The sequence below is a fragment of the Anarhichas minor genome, unplaced genomic scaffold (assembly GCF_050575085.1).
Source record: "Anarhichas minor isolate MPS153535 unplaced genomic scaffold, ASM5057508v1 ptg000041l, whole genome shotgun sequence".
In the NCBI taxonomy this organism is placed as follows: Eukaryota; Metazoa; Chordata; class Actinopteri; order Perciformes; family Anarhichadidae; genus Anarhichas; species Anarhichas minor.
Window position 1 is genome coordinate 4,752,769 of NW_027466487.1, and position 17,232 is coordinate 4,770,000.

The 17,232-nt window shown below is 44.3% G+C and overlaps 1 protein-coding gene across 2 annotated transcripts in view; it reads left to right on the top strand.

The window, feature by feature from the left end:
- adamtsl4 (ADAMTS-like 4) overlaps positions 1-17,232 on the top strand; it is a 44,477-nt gene that overhangs the window by 7,024 nt on the left and 20,221 nt on the right. Inside the window, exons 1-4 of one of the 2 annotated variants that reach the window (XM_076109288.1) lie at positions 4,402-4,741; positions 6,276-6,339; positions 9,479-10,050; positions 10,905-11,598. In XM_076109288.1, the coding sequence (XP_075965403.1) occupies positions 4,719-4,741; positions 6,276-6,339; positions 9,479-10,050; positions 10,905-11,598 (1,353 nt within the window). In that variant the 5' untranslated portion in view covers positions 4,402-4,718. Of the gene's footprint in view, positions 1-4,401; positions 4,742-6,275; positions 6,340-9,478; positions 10,051-10,904; positions 11,599-17,232 lie in introns of those variants that run through there. The other variant, XM_076109289.1, reaches the window with a different exon arrangement.

The window sequence follows — 17,232 nt, forward strand, 5'->3', positions numbered from 1 at the left end:
CCGGACCCTGGCACAGTATTGGTGGAATGGAGCAAATATTGACTCTCATCTGAGCCAGACAAATCGCACCCCCTTCCTGCGTTCTTTCTCTTTCACTCTCCTTTACACTTGCTCAGTTCCCGTCTAATCTGCCATTACCTCTTTCTCTCACATTCCCTTTCATCCCTTTTCTGCTGCTGCCTTTCTTCTCACTCCCTTTGTGTCCCCGTGTGTCAGTCTCTCTCTCATCTCTACTCGAGGCTTCTGAGGCCGTCTGTACTGTTGGGTCAGGACTCTCCGCTTAGTTCGCAGCCTTCACAGAAATCAATCCATGACGTTCTCTATCTCAATGTTTGGATTTCACACTGTCCAAATTAAAGTCTCTCTCCTTCATGTGCTTTATGTTGAACTGCTACTGCCTTAAGCCTGGAGCATACTTTTGCATCTGTGAGTCTTCTGACATACACAGGCAAAGTGTGAAGACATTCGTGGCATGAGCTAACATATTTTCATGTCATGTTCATATGTGCTGCAGACGGCTGCCACATTTACAAAACCAGACAACACAGAAAGAGAAAATAAACAAGTACCTAAATTTGTGCTTCCACCTTTTTCGGTTCTTTGTTTTGCTTCCATATTGACCTAACCCCATTCCTACTGGATGAATAACTAGTCAAAGCACATTTGATGCACTGGACTACAGATGAGGATTATGTTATACTGCTCGATGATAAGTCAGGGAACCACTAAGATGATTAGGCTTCATCCTCTCGGAACCATTAATGTCGCAACCAAAATTGGTGCCAATCCTTCTAGTAGATCTTGAGTTATTTCACTGGACAAGTAAACATTGTGACCTGCTGGTAGCACTAGAGCAAAATACAGGGAATTACTGAAAGGGTCCATCCTCTGGGTACCATGAATGTCTGAACCAAAAATGATGACAACACATAAAAAAGACAATCCACTGAAACAAAAAATGCCAGAGGAAATGTCAGGGGATCACCAAAGTCATCTAGCTTCATCCTCTAATGTCTAATCAGAAATTCCATCCGTTAAGGCCCTGAACCATGTCAGGCAGTCGGTCCCTGAGAAATCAATCTGATTAGCTTTTCAGCTGATCAATCCAATATACTAACAACATTACAATCTGGATTGAAGCTAAGTGTTGAGCGAGACTGGTGTGAAAATGGTAGGCAAAAGCTGCTTTGTTTCATCGTAACAACAGTACATCCACAGTCCTAGATCTTCCAGTTTCCCTTTTTGAATGACAAATACAGACTACTGCTACCTGCTGGTATGGAGAGTAATTTCCTCTCAGGCAGGTGCAGAACGTACTTGCTAGTTGGTGGTTGGCTGTAATCTTTGCGGGATGTTCAAGTGCAACTTTTTGGCCGAGACACAAGCGACGTGAGGAGACGCAACAGTCAGCCTTCGTCGCCGCTAGTTCTTTGATGTCGGTTTGGTGCGTCTGGGCCAATCCATCCCAGAGTTGTTGAGATATTTCAGTCTGGACCAAAGTGGTAGACCATCAGACAAACTGATCGTCATATACCTGCATGGATGAACCCTCTCCTCCCTCTTACATAAAGACAATGTTTCAGCCCTGACTCCTCTCGCTGTCTGTAAGTGAGTTTAAACTGAGCTTTCCTGTCTTGAACATTGTTACCTGAACAGGGAATACTGGGACCTGTGGTCTGAAAAGGGTTAATGATAACCATCAGATGGGTCTTCATACTCATCCCCTCTGTTTGACTTATTTAAGTCACTCTGTCTCGCTGCTGTCTTCACAGCCCAACTCTGTCTGTGTTGCTGGTCTGAAGAAGCCTGGAGGCCTCATTAACTTTTACAGTAAAAGGGTTGCGGGCTTACTGGGCCCAAGGCCGGATTGTGTGTATGTTTTTTGGAGGCAGGGTGTGTGTACATGCAAGGAGTTTTTCGAGTGATGTATCACTCCCACAGGGACCCGCTACTCTGATCTGCAGGGCTATTACTTAAGTCAGCCGCTCGAGACGCATAACAGATCTGTTGCTCCATACGGACCTCCCCGGACACACACATACATCTGTATGTTGTGATGACTACTTGATACAGACATTTTGCTCATCAGGATTCTGTGGTTGGTGTTGCGTGCCGGCAGGCCAACACGTTAGTTATTGCTTCTCAGGGATCCAGAGAAAGAGATAAAAGAAAGAAGGGAGGGGGGAGTGGAGCAGAGGGCTATAAGTGGTCACGGACCATTGGCGGCCATGGCAATGACCTCTGGCTAATTGTAGTTACTGATAGACATGCTGCTTAGAAGTACAGAGATATCCATTTCACTAATCACACACACACACACACCCGACCCTGCTATATGTGTCTATGCATGTGCGTTAACCTCTGGAATCTACCCTCATCATTCTGGGTACGCCTTTAACGTTAACTTTTATTTGGACAGATCAGATCTTAAGCCCGCTCTGTAATGTGGTTTAAGTTTTAAGTTGTTGGCTCGCAGCGGGCTTTGAAGTCGCTAATCTCCTTCACCATCACTGTGTCCGTGTTTTAGGATGCCTGTCCAAGAAAAGCAACAGCAGCTTGGCCCTGGGACGTCTCAACCCCTGGGTCTGTGTTCGACCATAACTCACTGCGTACCCGCCCTCCCTACCACTCATCGGCGTCTCTCACATTTCCACCATCTCGCCTCTCTTCTCAGTGGCAGCAGGGTGGGAAATGTTATGTTGATGAGTCGGGCTCTGATCTCCTTGGTAGTAAACAATGTTTTTAGTATCCCATTAGTTTCACTTTCCCTCCCTTTTTTTCATAATCTATCCATATTTCTTTGGACTCTTTTACTCTCCTGCACTGTTTACTGTCTGTTCCCTCTGTCTTCATCCTATCTTGTTCATACTGATCATGTCAGCTCTATCTTCTCTCTGCTTGTTTTTCTTGATGAAGATGATGTTTGTTTTAGTTATTTGTCATACATACAGCCACCAATGATTAATATAAACCAGATCTAGAATGCAGCACATGCATGTTAAAAAATGCAACAGAGTCCAAAGTGAAGCCAATTAAGAAAGATTTTATTTGTGATGTTCAGACCTTTATGTTTACAACAATAAACGATTATCACATATTAGAAAAGTCAAAAGAAAGACTAAGTAGTCCATCATACCTTCTTTACCCACATTTTAGACAAAGTTAGTGAACTTAAACTCTTCAAAATGAAACAACCATTCTTTTGTTGTCTTACACACTCTCGTATCATCGTACAAGAAGAAAATGGGACTCACTTTCTATTTCTCTCAACTTACCCACTTTTACGCATGAAAACAGTAAATGTAAATCCTACAACCTCAATATATAGACGAGGAATACTGTTTTCAGTTGTAAAACTTTGTGCAAGTATTTTGATTTTGACATTTTTTTCAAACCATTTTTTCTTTTTTGGATAAAAGCTTACTTAACATTGCACCATACGTTTCTTCAGTAGACACACAACACAAATCAAGTAAAGCTCTTTATCCCATGAAGAAATTGTATTTGTTTCCTCCGAACCTCTGTGTCATTCTTCACCCCCCCCCCCCCCCCCCCACACACACAAACACACACACCCACTGTCCCCTGTGGGCTGTCTTTGGTCGCCTTGTTCTGTTTCAGACTGAGAAGGTCGGTGGCTTACAACCAAATAAATATGGTGTAAACACGTTGGCATCAGGCAGTTTTCACATCTGCTTCAGACCGCAACCAAGAAGAGTTCACAGCCCACACACACACACACTCACAAACACAAACACAAACACACACACACACACACACACACACACACACAAAGTCATCATTCCAGCTCTGAAGTGGCTTGTCCTTTGGGTGTACTTATCTGGTGGAGCATGTCTGCTTTCGAGCACTTATGTGATTAAACAGTTATGAGAAAACACAGCAATGTTTATATCACTCAAAAATATATTTTGCATGGCAACTACATACTTCCAGTGAGTCAACAGCCATATTTCATCTATGCAAAATACAAAAATCATTTTCCACTTTCGACATTCATTTTCCACTTTGTTGTAGAACAATTCGTGTTTGTATTGGCACAATGGTAGGCCCATAAAGCTTTGTACTTCCCTGCTGCAGATGCTGCCAGCTCATGGCTGTTTCCGACAATGAGTAGATCATTACTACTGATCAGTGTGACCTAGTACAATGTAGCATTCTTATGTTGCAACTAAGAAAGCGGCTCTGAGAGTTATTAGAGCTTAGTCAGGGCCCATAGAGGTGTGTGTGTGTGTGTGTGTGTGTGTGTGAGAGAGAGAGGCTGTGGGAGTGTATGGTTTATGCATGTGAAAATGAGAGACGGGGAGAGTTGTGTAATCTGTTCATTTTGTGTCTCCTGTCTCCCCCCCCTCTCTCTTCCCTCTGGCCCCCTGGCTGCCAGGCGTCACACCAGTTTATAATAAGGACCCCAAAAAAAGTTGTAGAGTGAACGGACTGAAAGAGAGAAAAAAAACAGAACCCTTCCCACTCTCCTAAAATCACGGGGAGTGACTGTGACAGGAGGAAGGGGACAGAGAGAGGGAGACAGAGAGAGAGAGAGAGAGGGAGAGCTGAAGAAGCCCTCGCACGATTTCACCACATTTCTTTCAGGACCGCACAGACAGGAACAGACCACAATCCGATCACTAAACCTGGACTGATAATCAATAGCTTTTATTAGTCGAGGAGTGAGGACTGTTGTGGGAGACTCTTGGAGGAGCATGCGGCTCGGTTTACTATTCAGGTAAAACTTTGACTTTTACTGCTGCAACCTGCTGCCTCTCTCAGTCCGCTTGTACACAACATCACATGGGGGGGGGTTTCATCCTCCTTTGAGTGGGGCATGGTGTGTTGAGCGTGGAAGAGATTTTATAAAATTGTTTTGTTTTGTGGCGAAGTTTGGACTTTTACGCGCGACGCCTTCTTGTTGCGCACTGCGCTTTGCAGGATATTAGATAGGAATTTACCCGAAGACATCTGGGTTTAGGTTAGAGTCTTTCTCCTCAGGGCAGATTTTTGTGAATTTCCCCTCTGTTGCATATCTCTGTCCCCCTCTCTCTTTTCCTCTGTCCCCGCGGCTCTGAGTTCATTCTACAATGTGCCACTGCCAGGAAAACGTGGACCCGGGTAGGGGGTCCTTACTTCGGCCTCAGCGGCTCTGTTGTGTCGGGCTGTGCGGGACCTTTGTCTGTGTTTTTCGGGGTATCTGATGTGGGGAAGCTTCCAGAGACCATGGCGGTGCACCACACTGGGAAGAAGGCACCAATTACCCAGACTACATGTGGCTTGCGGACTCGTGGTTGTGGTGATGGTTTGGTTCTAGTGGTGACCGCTGCATGGTCATAGCAAGTCGTTTAGTATCATGTTCAGGCTATTTTCTTGGCAGATGAAGAGATGGTATTCCACTTGTTTCTTGTACACTTGTGTCTGCAACTTCATGGAGATTGTTGTCGCAACTGCTGGTTTTCTTAAAAACAAGTATATTTATAAGAAACGTTTCCCCTTTAAGGGAAATGTAAGGCTTTGATGACTCAATATATATGTGTATATATATATATGTGTATATATCTATATATCTATATATATATATATATAATATAAAGCTGCTCTAGTGGGTAATGCATCCTAATGTAGTTTTATGTCAAGATTATGAACACTAAATTTAAAGGGGGCATCACCATCTCACATCATGAACCACGTCCTTTGAACGCCAGACCTCAAATAAAAACTACCTCACAGTACAGCATTATTTTACATATTGTGACTGATTAAGTCTGGTTGTGTGTGTGTGTGTGTGTGTGTGTGTGTGTTAAAGCCACATCCTCAGGGTGTGTAGAGCCCCAGAGAGAGGCATGCGGAGGAGAAACATACTTGCTGTTTAAACCCATTAGTTTGTTAGCGCCTCCCAAAATGTATTGAGATGTTTGCCAGTGAACCCTGAAGGGAAAAAGAAACTTGTGTTCACCCCGGCTGGAACGCTCACGCCTGTAGTGGGAAAGAAAGTGTCATAATTGGTTGCTAAAGTAAAATTAGGTCACTGGAACATATGGGGTGTTCACTCAACACATTCAACACAGTTTGTAAACTAAATTTACATTCGGGGAAATATGTTCAAGAACGCTGATGACCATTGAACAAAGAACAATGAGTCTCTGTAAGTTTGCAGAGTACATACAAATGCACATTTTAGGTCATGGAACTATTATGGAACAACCTGCTGATGTTTAAAATCTTGTATATCTGCCACTTATTTCCCCCTCTGCTCTTCATCCCTCCAGGCTCTATGTCCTGTGGGGTTTTGTGGTGGTCACGACCTCCGTGACCAAGGCAGCCAAGAGGAAGGTGAGTCATTAGCTCATTAAGAGTGAGAAAGGGCTGAAAAGTGAGAGTTTAAGGATAGATTTCCATTATTTCATGTCCTAAAACAATCCTGATTGGCCCATATGCACTCTAAAAGAGTTATCGGACGCTGGAAATGTTCATACTGGCTCCAAAGACATCCCAGTCTTTTTCTTTTTTAAAGATTTTTTAGCTGTTGGCATTTTCACCTTTATTGGACAGTGAAGAGGCAGACTGGAAATGGGGGAGAGAGATGGAGATATATGACTTGCAACCAGGGTCCCTGGCTGGAGACTGTTGCCGTTATGTGGCATGCACTGTAACCATTCGGCTCCCAAGGTGCTCCCTCTCTAACACCAATGGAAGAGATGGGAGACCAAATCCAAAGTCTTAGATTGGATCCAAAATCCAAAGATCCAAGTCATACTTCGCAAAAATACATGCCGAATTTCAGCCAAAGCTAGTGCGAGGCTTCACCAGTCGGAGTCAGTCAAATTAGGTGGGTACCTTCCAGTCTTTTTAGTATCAAATTCTATTTGTGTTAGCATCACTCCACTGCAGCTAAGCAAGGAAACACCGTCTAAGAAAACAAAGATGGAATTTTAAACTAAAAAGACTGTAACTCAGTCTGCTGAAGCCTCAAACCAGCTTCCCCTGAACTATGGAACAAATTGTTGTTATAGATAACAACATCTTTTCATGATCTACTCTTAAGAAAAACAGCAGCTGTGTTAATGCATTTTTCAGATTGATGTATTTAGGTTTTAAAAAAAAGTATTTAGCTTTAAGCCGCTATGATTGCTATTTTTTACAATAACAATGTATCAAATGACAATGTGAAAACATTGTGAAAGGAGAAGAAGCTCAAGAGAATTATAACCTGAATCTTTATAGTGAGTTTCAGCTAATTGTTTAGCTCATTTGTTTGGCCGAAATGTTACTGTTTTGGTTCACTCTCACCACTCTCATAGGGTTTTATGGCCCCAGCTGGCAGATGTTACACTACCCGCTCAGGACCAAACATCAGGCACATTTAGCGACTAGCTGGGGCACATAGTCCAACATTAGCAGCTCAAGATCCAAATATTTCCCCCAGGAGCTGGTGGAGACCAAAAACAGAGCTAAAAGAGAGTGAATGTTGGACTCACATTCATCAGGTGGCCAGAAACACCCCTTCAAATGAATGATAATATCCTCCGTAACTGTTGGAAGAAGCAATAGTTTGCAAAAAACAACTTAAAAGGTGTTGACGTGTCAATGTTCACTATTTGTTTCTGCTGCACCCAAGTGGAAGAAATCTGTTGCCGAAGGTTTGACTAGATTATGTTCCTCAACCTATAAATGAGCACTTAATCCTTCAGTTTAGCTGAAACATCTGTTCTAATTACAAAAAAAGGATGAAGAATAACTGTGGATTTTCTGCTGGAAACTGGTATAGGACTTGATCTCTTCACTGCCAGTATGGCATTTGGTTGTATGTACACATGTCAGTATTCTCAGCTACACTCCGGTCTGGAGCAGGCCTGGCGGTGCAGTGTCGCAGGAGTTTAACCAGTAGCTCCAGGTCAGCGGTAGCTGCTGCAGGTTCACTGCGCGGAGCTCATTAATGGTCCCAGTTATGTGGCAGCTGTGTGTTTGATGTCACTCATTACAATAGACAACACCTCCCTTCTAGACACACACACACACACACACACACACACACACACACACTCAGTCATTAGGCCTGTCTGCTTCAAGCCCCCCTCATCTCTCGTACCCCTTTCTCTTTGCTTTTCTCCCACCCTCCTGCCATTTCACCGCAGACACTGACAGGAACCCTTTTAATCTGGATAATACAGTACTGAAGCACACATGCATAGAAACACAAACACACAAGCATGCCTCTTACACCTGTCCTCTCTTGCATCAAACCCACAAACAGTTTCTACAGTACTTCCATCTTTCTGCCCATGTACACACTAAAAAAGAGAGAGTGAGAAGTGTAGTGCAGATTTATGTTTTGGTTCTTTCTGAATGGAAACTTTTGTTCAGCTCTCATGTTTGCCGCTCTGCCAACCAGGCCAATGCTTCAGTTATGAAATGAGAGGAGAAACATTTATTTGTAGCCACAGAGGAAGACATCAAAGCCTGACCTGGCACCCACATACTGTACATGCACTCTCACACACACACACACACACACACACACACACACACACACACACACACACACACACACACACACACACACACACAGCCAGATCAGCCCCAATCTTGTAGTTTCTGCAACGCATTCATATGACACCAACTCCAATGAATTTATCCATCTGCTCATAAGCTGCTGGCAGGTGACCGAGTCTCTTCAAAGCCTGAGTGAACTATGAAACTTTTCAGGATTTACATTTTGGCCTCAGAGGAAGGAAACTCATGAGACTGCAGCTCAACAGCGGACTCAGTTACTGTGAAGTGATAAGTCCCTCCAGAGATTTTAGATTTAGCAATGGCAGCATTTTTGCTAAGTTAAGTACTTCTTTAAAATATTGCCAACGCTTGTCATTTTAACCTTTTTGCAGAGGGGTTAAGGTTACATGCAGTCAGAACACATTCAATTCATTTAAAGTACTTTTTAACCAGCCAAACCTTTTTTTTTTGTCAATTCATTTATTGCCCAAAAATGTTTTCATTCAGGCCTTACATTTTAAGACGGGACAGAACATACTGACTTTAAATCCGATTTTCACAACATTTTCTGTTAGAAGTGAAAAGAGATATATCTGCTGGATTAAACCAGAGACTACCAACTGTTTTAGTGATCTCGCACAGATTTCTTGTTTTGCTGAATGCTGAAAGGTGGTGATGACAAACCGGTTACCTCACGAACGGATGAGCTTTTGTTTAAAATCAATATATCGTTGTTGGGCGTGACAGAGAGTGATGAGGAAACATGTAGCACAGACGGATTCAACGTAATTACCACAAAATATTTTATAATACCTCAAATGGTTTGTCTACTATTTGATTAGTTGATTGATAGAAATTTTATCGGTGACTATTGTTAAATAATTTCTATTTATCATATATTACATGAATCAGTTTTTCAAACATACATCTCAATATCTGTGTTTGTGTGTGTGTGTGTGTGTGTGTGTGTGTGTGCCAGGTGGCAGGCAGACGGTCCAGACAGGTGTTTGAGGCGGAGCCTGTGGAGGGGGTGTGGTCTGTGTGGGTGGAGTGGTCTGACTGCTCGCAGACCTGCGGTGTAGGCGTCTCACAGAGGAGCAGGAAGTGTTTACCTCCCCCACCTCCCCTCTCCCACTCTCCACCTAACTGGGCAGGTTATTTGCCTGGGGGCATCGGCGGTCCTGTCATCTCACCTGTGCGCCCCTTCTACCCTCCTCGTTACCCCGGGCAACACCAGCCTCATCACTCCCCGTCCACCTCCGACAATCACAACCAAGGGGTGTCTCTGTATCGGAATACCAACCCCGGGGGAGGAGGAGCTCCGGTACCAGGACAGGCCAATCCAAACCCTCCTTTTTACCAGCCGGAATTCTCCCCATCCAATCAAGACCATGCTCCTGTGTACCGATCGCCCTACCACGCTCCCTCTCACGGCTACAACCAGCCAGCACGCATGATTAGGAGGCCGACCAATCCAGGCGCATCGAGGTCTGCAGGAGGCGGGAGCAGAAGGTCGACCGCCCCAAATCGTGAGGGTTTGCCTGCGAGGAGGTGAGTGAAGACTGGACAAGCGAACGAATCAATTAGAGCCGAGCTTCTTACAGATATAAGTTCATTTTTCATCTGTAAAATCTCCTACTCTGTATGTATGTTGGTCACAATTCTGGATTCGTTAAATTAATGGGCCCAATGCGTCATAATCAGATGTTTTTGATGCTGGTATCAGCAACAGAAATCCAGTATTTAAACCAAAAAGTTTCAGCATCTTTTTAAAGGTCAACGGTCAGTGGCCCATAGAGAAACACTGATTCAATCAATTTCCAGTTAACGGAAGCTTTTGCATGTGCTGTGTGCTGCTCTTCTCCAGGAAAATGACTCTAGCACACAGGAAGTGAGTTTTGCCTTACTGACAAAAAAAGTGCAGACGACATGGCTTTAACCGCTGTGATCTCTGGCAACTGTAACACAGAAACAGCGATGTTGTATCAACAAAGACGTCACCAAACTAAAAGATTCCTCAGAGTACCATTTGATGCACATGCTCAGGATTCATTCAGGGGCCGTTAGTTAAAGTGCTGACATTGTTTCGGCATTAGAGAGGGTTTGTTATGATGTTTCGAGTGTTTGAGGTTGGAGTTTTGCCCATAACTGGTATCTGCTGTGTTATTAGATCATTACCTCTGGCTTTTGTCATACCAACAGGCACTGCATTACTCTGCCCGCTCAATGTCGGTTATGATTATGTTGGACAGCTAACATGTACTGTATCCGAAATGCATCCTGTCTTCCTGTTTTCTTTATTTTTGTCCCTGCCTCTGGATCTTTCTCTCCATCTGTAAATCTTCCTCTCTAAATACTTCCCTGCTTCTTCTTCCTTTTTTTGTGTCTTTCTCCCTTCCTCGCAGGTCTTCCGCCATCCGTCCAGGTCAGTTTGGGTACGGCAGGGTCCCGTTCTCTCTGCCTCTGCACCGTCCCAACCGGCAGGCCCGCCACACTGTTAACGGCACTGATGCTGAAACACCACCTGCGCCCAATGAAGACGATGCAGAGAACAATGGGAAGGAGGACGAGGAGACGGCGAGTGATAGAGAGGACAGGAAGCGGGGCAAGCGTGAGGAGGAGGAGGTCTCTGAAGACCCTGCTGCTGAGGAGGATCCCACCACAACTGGCAACCCACAGCGCCATGTTGACCGACCCCCACAAACCAATACAGAGCACGGGAGGGCAAGAGAGCGAGTCCCACTTTCTCACTTCTTCTCACGCTCCTCATCAACATCTCTCCTACCCAACCGCCACAGGTTTGACTGGCACTCCGTCACCGCGCCGCCTCCTCCCATCCCTCCTCTCTCCCGCCCCAACTTCCCTGCGGTCGTGTCACCCTTTTCCTCTCCTCTCCATCGCTCCAGCCCCACCCACAGAGACAGGGAGCTCCAACCAGGCTTTAGCCCCCACGTCCCACCCACCGGCGACATCTACCCGCTGCAGCACCCCCACATCCCGCACCTGGGAGTGGAATCAGGCAGAGAGGGAGGAAGGGCTGCTCCTCAGGTCTTCCGATGCTCTGGGCCGGAGAAGGAGTACCGCAGGTGCTTCTCGCAGGTAAGATCTTCACCCATGAATACGAGGAAAAAAGTAATTCTTCCACTCATTCCACTGGCTTCACACCCTTTTAATCATCTCAGTAGTTCACTTTCATACTTGCTACTTAGCGTGTATGTCCCCCGCTCACCTCTGCTTTATTCAGCCTGCAGTCATGCTTGATTTATATGCGTGCCGTGTGTTGAAGGGAGCAGTTAGGCGGACGTAAAGTTGAAGGTCAGCAGAGTGTATTTGATAGGTAGATCATTCCCCAGCTCCAAAACTAGCTGGTTGTCTTTGAGCAATTGGATGGAAACTGACTGCAACTGCCTCCGCAGCTCCAAGGCGTGTGTGTATTCTGGGTAGCAACCAGAATTCACACCTCTGTTGTGAAGCCATACACGTGTCTTTGGGACTGATTGCACATACGTGTGAGGAGAAAAACTGGCCAGAACCTGCGCGTTAGTGTAAATGCGTGCGTAAATGTGTGCATGTGGCAATGTGTATCGGCGTAATGTCCTGTCTGTCTCGAGGCCTGTCTGGTGATGATTGGGGTTGCAACCGGCTCCATACCTCTCGGTGCGCCTCAGTGCGAGCGTTATCAGTAGCAAAGTGAAAAAAGAGCAGCCCGAGGCACAGATCGTGACAGATGGGCGAATTCAAACCCTCGACACACGGCTGAGGAACTGAGGTGGACGCCGCAGTAACTCAGGTTTCACGAAGACAGGAATGCCACGCTTGATTTCACTCAATTAAATGTGAGATTGAGGTAGAATATCGTGGATGAAGTGTTTTTAGTGATCGGGTGTTGTGCCTGGAGATTGTATCCACACTGTTTATTTATTGATATGTTCTTAATAGGCTTTATATATTTGTATCGTGGATTGTTTTAAAACATAACCATCAGGCAATAGACATTTTTAAGAGGCACCCGTCCTGATATTACCACATTTCACACAGTATCACATTTGGCAAACATGCACATTTTCCACCTTTTTGCAATGGCTGTTTCAAATTCACAGCAGGCTTTCACACAACCTTCCACCACCGTTGCCATTTATTCAATCATTAATCAATCAACTCTTGTCCCTGGTGAGAGGGTCAACATGTGGAAAGTCACAGATATCATGCTTGAGTTAATTTCTATTTTCAAGCACGAAAACACCTCCCTTTGTTCAGTCAGTCCTTTACAGCTGCATTTAACATGTTGAGATACTTCGGTATGAAAAACTGAAACGTAGACTGGCTATTCTATCAGAATATTTCATACAATACTCATAGATAAAAGGAAAAAAACAATATGACGTGACATCTTTCTTGGGCACTACTTGCTATTTGAAAATGCAGTAGTGAGAAAGTATCATTCACTGAGTTTCATGTAAATCAGTTAACCATGTGTGAGATGTCTCACATGGATGGAGGGACGAACGAATAAAATAAACAGAAGGAAACTGATCCATAGTCCATTTTAAGATTTGATCATGGGGACAAAAATATATTTGACCCGGTTATTTATTCCAGCAGACCACTTGTAACCGGTCCGTCTTAAGTGAGAGCATTGGTAGAGATGATAGGATTAAAGTTAAATACCACACACATACACCTACACACTTGTGCATTTTCACTCTCACTCGTTATTTCCACAACTGGCTCTCATCGAGTGGAAGTAGACACTTGAATTTGGGGCCGGGTTGGCACTCGTGGGCTCTTGACTTTTCTCTCTTTAGATAACTTGGCAGGCTCTCTTTCCCTCTTTCATCTCCCTCTCTTTCTTCTTTTCTGTCTCTACCCGGCTCTGTGTGATAGTCCCCGTGTTAAAACAGATTTAGTAGCTGGCCTGGCAGAATACTCGCCCTGTGTGTGCCAGCAGCGCTAATAGCAGTCCTGTGACGGCTCAGCCTGACTCATTGGGTTTCATATTTACCCAACATTAGCCTCTGCTTTAGCCTTGTTTGCTCCTGCAGTGTCCACATTTTTATATGTCTTTTCATCATTTAAAGATAGGTTTAACTTCTGATGAATGCAGGACTTTGCCCAGGCTTGTATGTATTGTATAGATGTGTGTGTGTGTGTGTGTGTGTGTGTGTGTGTGTGTGTGTGTGTGTGTGTGTGTGTGTTGTGTCTGATTTAGGGAGTGAGCTAGACTGAGTGTGACACATCCTATTATCTATTAGGTGTGTTTGTCATAACACACCACGCCTGAGGCCCATCACAAGTGTGATTGGCTGTGTGTGTATGTGTGTGTGTGGTTTTACTGTTGCGTAGAAGCAAGAGGGGAACCGAGAGAGGGTCAGAGGAAATGAGAAGGGCAAAAGGGGAAGTGTGTGTGATGTGTGTGTGTGATGTGTGTGTGTGATGTGTGTGTTAGAGTGAAGGAAGTGACGCAGTTAAGTAGTAGTGAATGAGAGTACTGTTTTTAGAAAATCTGCACACAGTAGTGGGAGGCCGAGCTAAAGGGCGAGGGGAGAGAAAAGGTGGGGAGGGAGGGAGGCAAAGAAGAAATGGTGAGGATGACTGTTATGGTGTCAGAGGGGTAAAGAGAGGCAGCAACAAATAGAGTGGGATGGACAGAAAAAGATTCTGCAGGAAGAAAAGAGAGGGATTCATGGAAAAGTGTGTGCGTTTGTGTGAACGAGCGCAGTGTAACAAGAGGAGAAGTTATTCTGTCCGAGGGAGAGGGGAGGGAAAGGTGGAATTTGAGAAGAAGCTGCCTGAAAAACAAGAAAAGAGAGACACACCAGCTTGAAGCAGACAATTCACAGACAGACACACTCCACTTCATGTCCTTTCCTTTCCCAATTCTTTGGTTTTTGATGATTCTCTACTCATTCCCTCTCGCCTTAGCTCCTCTCTCTGTCCTCGTCTTCACAAGACGAGGACAGAATTTGCCAAGAATTTGCCAAGAATCACTGTCAGTGCGTTCCTCTGCAGCAGCAAGTGAGGCGAGATTTGAGATGCATGTAGTTCACCACGCGGCTCAATTAGAACGATACCAGCAAACACAAGGGTGTCGTTTCCAATGGAAACTGGGGGAAAATCTCTGAGCTGGTGAAAATGTTGATCTATACATCTGAGTTGCCTTCAATGATTGCATTCAGCAATAAGAAGTTCTTTGCAAACCTTTTTTTTGCCTTTGCCTTATAGGCTACATTCAGTCTACATAGTTGCCCTGATCAGACACAGCGTTTCTTTTGCACTTTGCTGCGTTTTTGTTGTTGTTGTTGTTGTTGTTGTTGTTGTTGCTAGTCAACCCCCAAATGAGCACGAACGTCACACAAACCATAAACTGAAAGCTATCCAGTGGTTGCTAAAAAGCTTATTTTCATTATCGATGAATCTGCTGATAACTTTTAAATTAATACATTAATTGTTTAACATATACAATGTAAAAAAACGATGTCAAAATAGTTTGTTTACATTGATTTATTACAGAAAAGCAGTAAATTCTCACACACACACTACATTTGCTTGAAAAATTGCTGCATCAATGAATTGATTATCTAAAAAATACCTCAAAAATACATGCCATGCTTTAAACACGCACTGCAATGTTATTGATCTCGCTCCTGTAGCCAAAACCTGAGGAGTTTTATTTTGCAACTACACTTAACGTTGCCTCAGGCTGCTTCATAAGTCAGATGATCTAATCACAGTCTGTCATTACACGGGCGTTTCTACAAAGGAAATGTATTATTACTATCAGCGCGGAGCCACACTCGTCAACTCTAATAACTGTGTGCAGACCCTGCCACGCTTTCCGTTGTTCTCATGAAGTGGCAAACCGGCCCAGATGTTTTTGTTCGTGAGACTGAAGCACACACGCAAACACTCAACCACACTGATTTATTTAGAAGATCTGTGCTTTCTTTGCTTTAGTCCTTTAACAAGCAGAAGTACCTGCTTCTCTTCAAAAAACAGGTTCCTCTGCTTGTTAAAAATCTGTTTATATCCGCTCCTGTGTGTGGAGTTTTCCCTCTTTCATGTTCCTTTTCAGGAAACAGGGACACGGTCTGGTCTGTCAAAAAGTAACAAAATCCACGAACCAGCACCTCTAACGCTCACTAATCACCATGTTTTATCTTGCTTGTTTAATCCGAACAAAAACTGAAGTGTAAAAACAGTGTCTCCAGGAAATAAACCCCGTAGCGTTTATGTAACGTTACATTAAACAGACCAATATGAGAGTGGTATCGATCCTCTCAGCAAGAAAGCGAATAGGTGTGTTTCCTATAATGTCAAACTGTTTCTCTTCCCATGAAAGACTCATTCAGATTCAAATCTCTTCTTTATCTGTGTCCTGACCATGATAGTCAGCAATAACACTGAGTTACTGGTCAGGAACATCAGACAGAAAACACAACATATGCCACAAATTCATGAAATTTGTAATAAAAACAAACCACAAAAAGACCACAACGTCGGCAGCCAGAGGACAGAGCACACCGTGTCTGCAGCAATGATTTGAATTCACAGAGTGAGTCCAACTTTTTTAGACAACTTTGGATCCAATTGCAGACGGTTCCCGGCAGAGGAAGCAGCATCTCTGTCTACAGTGAAAAACTCCTTTGCATAGTTCCGTGCAGACATTTGGACTGTTAATATAAATGAGCTCTGGGAACGAAGAGCATAGCTGTCCACACTTCCTACCCCTCTCTCTCTCTCTCTCTCTCTCTCTCTCGCTCTCTCTCACTCTCTCACACCCATGACTTATTATGAAAATATGCATTGAATCACTTCACTGGTTTGTAGCAATAAGATGTGGGTTTGTCATTTTCAGTGCCCTCGAGCCAAGCTCTGGTTTTCATTTATTGATCTCGTGTAGTGTTTTCTTCTCTTTTTCTTTTCTCTTCTTTCTAGAAAAGTTGTTCTGATGCTCAAACTCAAATTTCTCCATAACAGTATTTATTTCTTGCCGCTCGTCTTGCGCAGCGCGGGGTCCCCCGTCAGTCGCTGATAGATGAGCAGCGTTTCTTTCGGAGCACTCCTGACTTCCCTTCCTCAGGGTCAAGGCCGAGAGCTGGGAGTTGCCCTGCAAAGCGCCGACGCACGGCCTCGGTCACAAGATTAGCCGGAGAATGTTAATCGGCTGAGGACAAACACATACGCACACATCTTAACATATGTCATGGATTTGTGTGCATGTATACAGTGATTAGTTCTGGCGTGTGTTGATTTACGGCTGCAGGGGCCAAACGTCAGTTGTTTTGTCTGTGTAATGTCGCAGTAATAGATAGATATAAACTTTATTCATCCCCAGGGGGAAATTAGTTTGTAGCTGCAGCAAGTTACAGAGTCAAATAAAATATTACGTGTGGAAATGCACAATATATACAGTACAATAAAATAACAGAGCAGATATTGAATTTGAAGAAATGCTTGAGGAATAACCGGCCAGCCTTAACCTGTATGTGGCATTGCTGCGATACGGCCAGCTGTGCAGGCAGAGACTCGCATGGAGAATGCCGACGCGTTACCTGTGCTTTCCCTACGGAAACACACATGTGGTGAAAGGTTCCCGCTTTCCTTGTGATCTGTTCCTCCCGAAAACTCATTAGTCTTGCCTGGGCCGGTGTTTGTGTTTCACGCAAGAGTGTTATGTGTGACCAGGATTGGCTGGTGTGTGTTTATATGTGTGTGGCATTTGTGTGTGTGTGT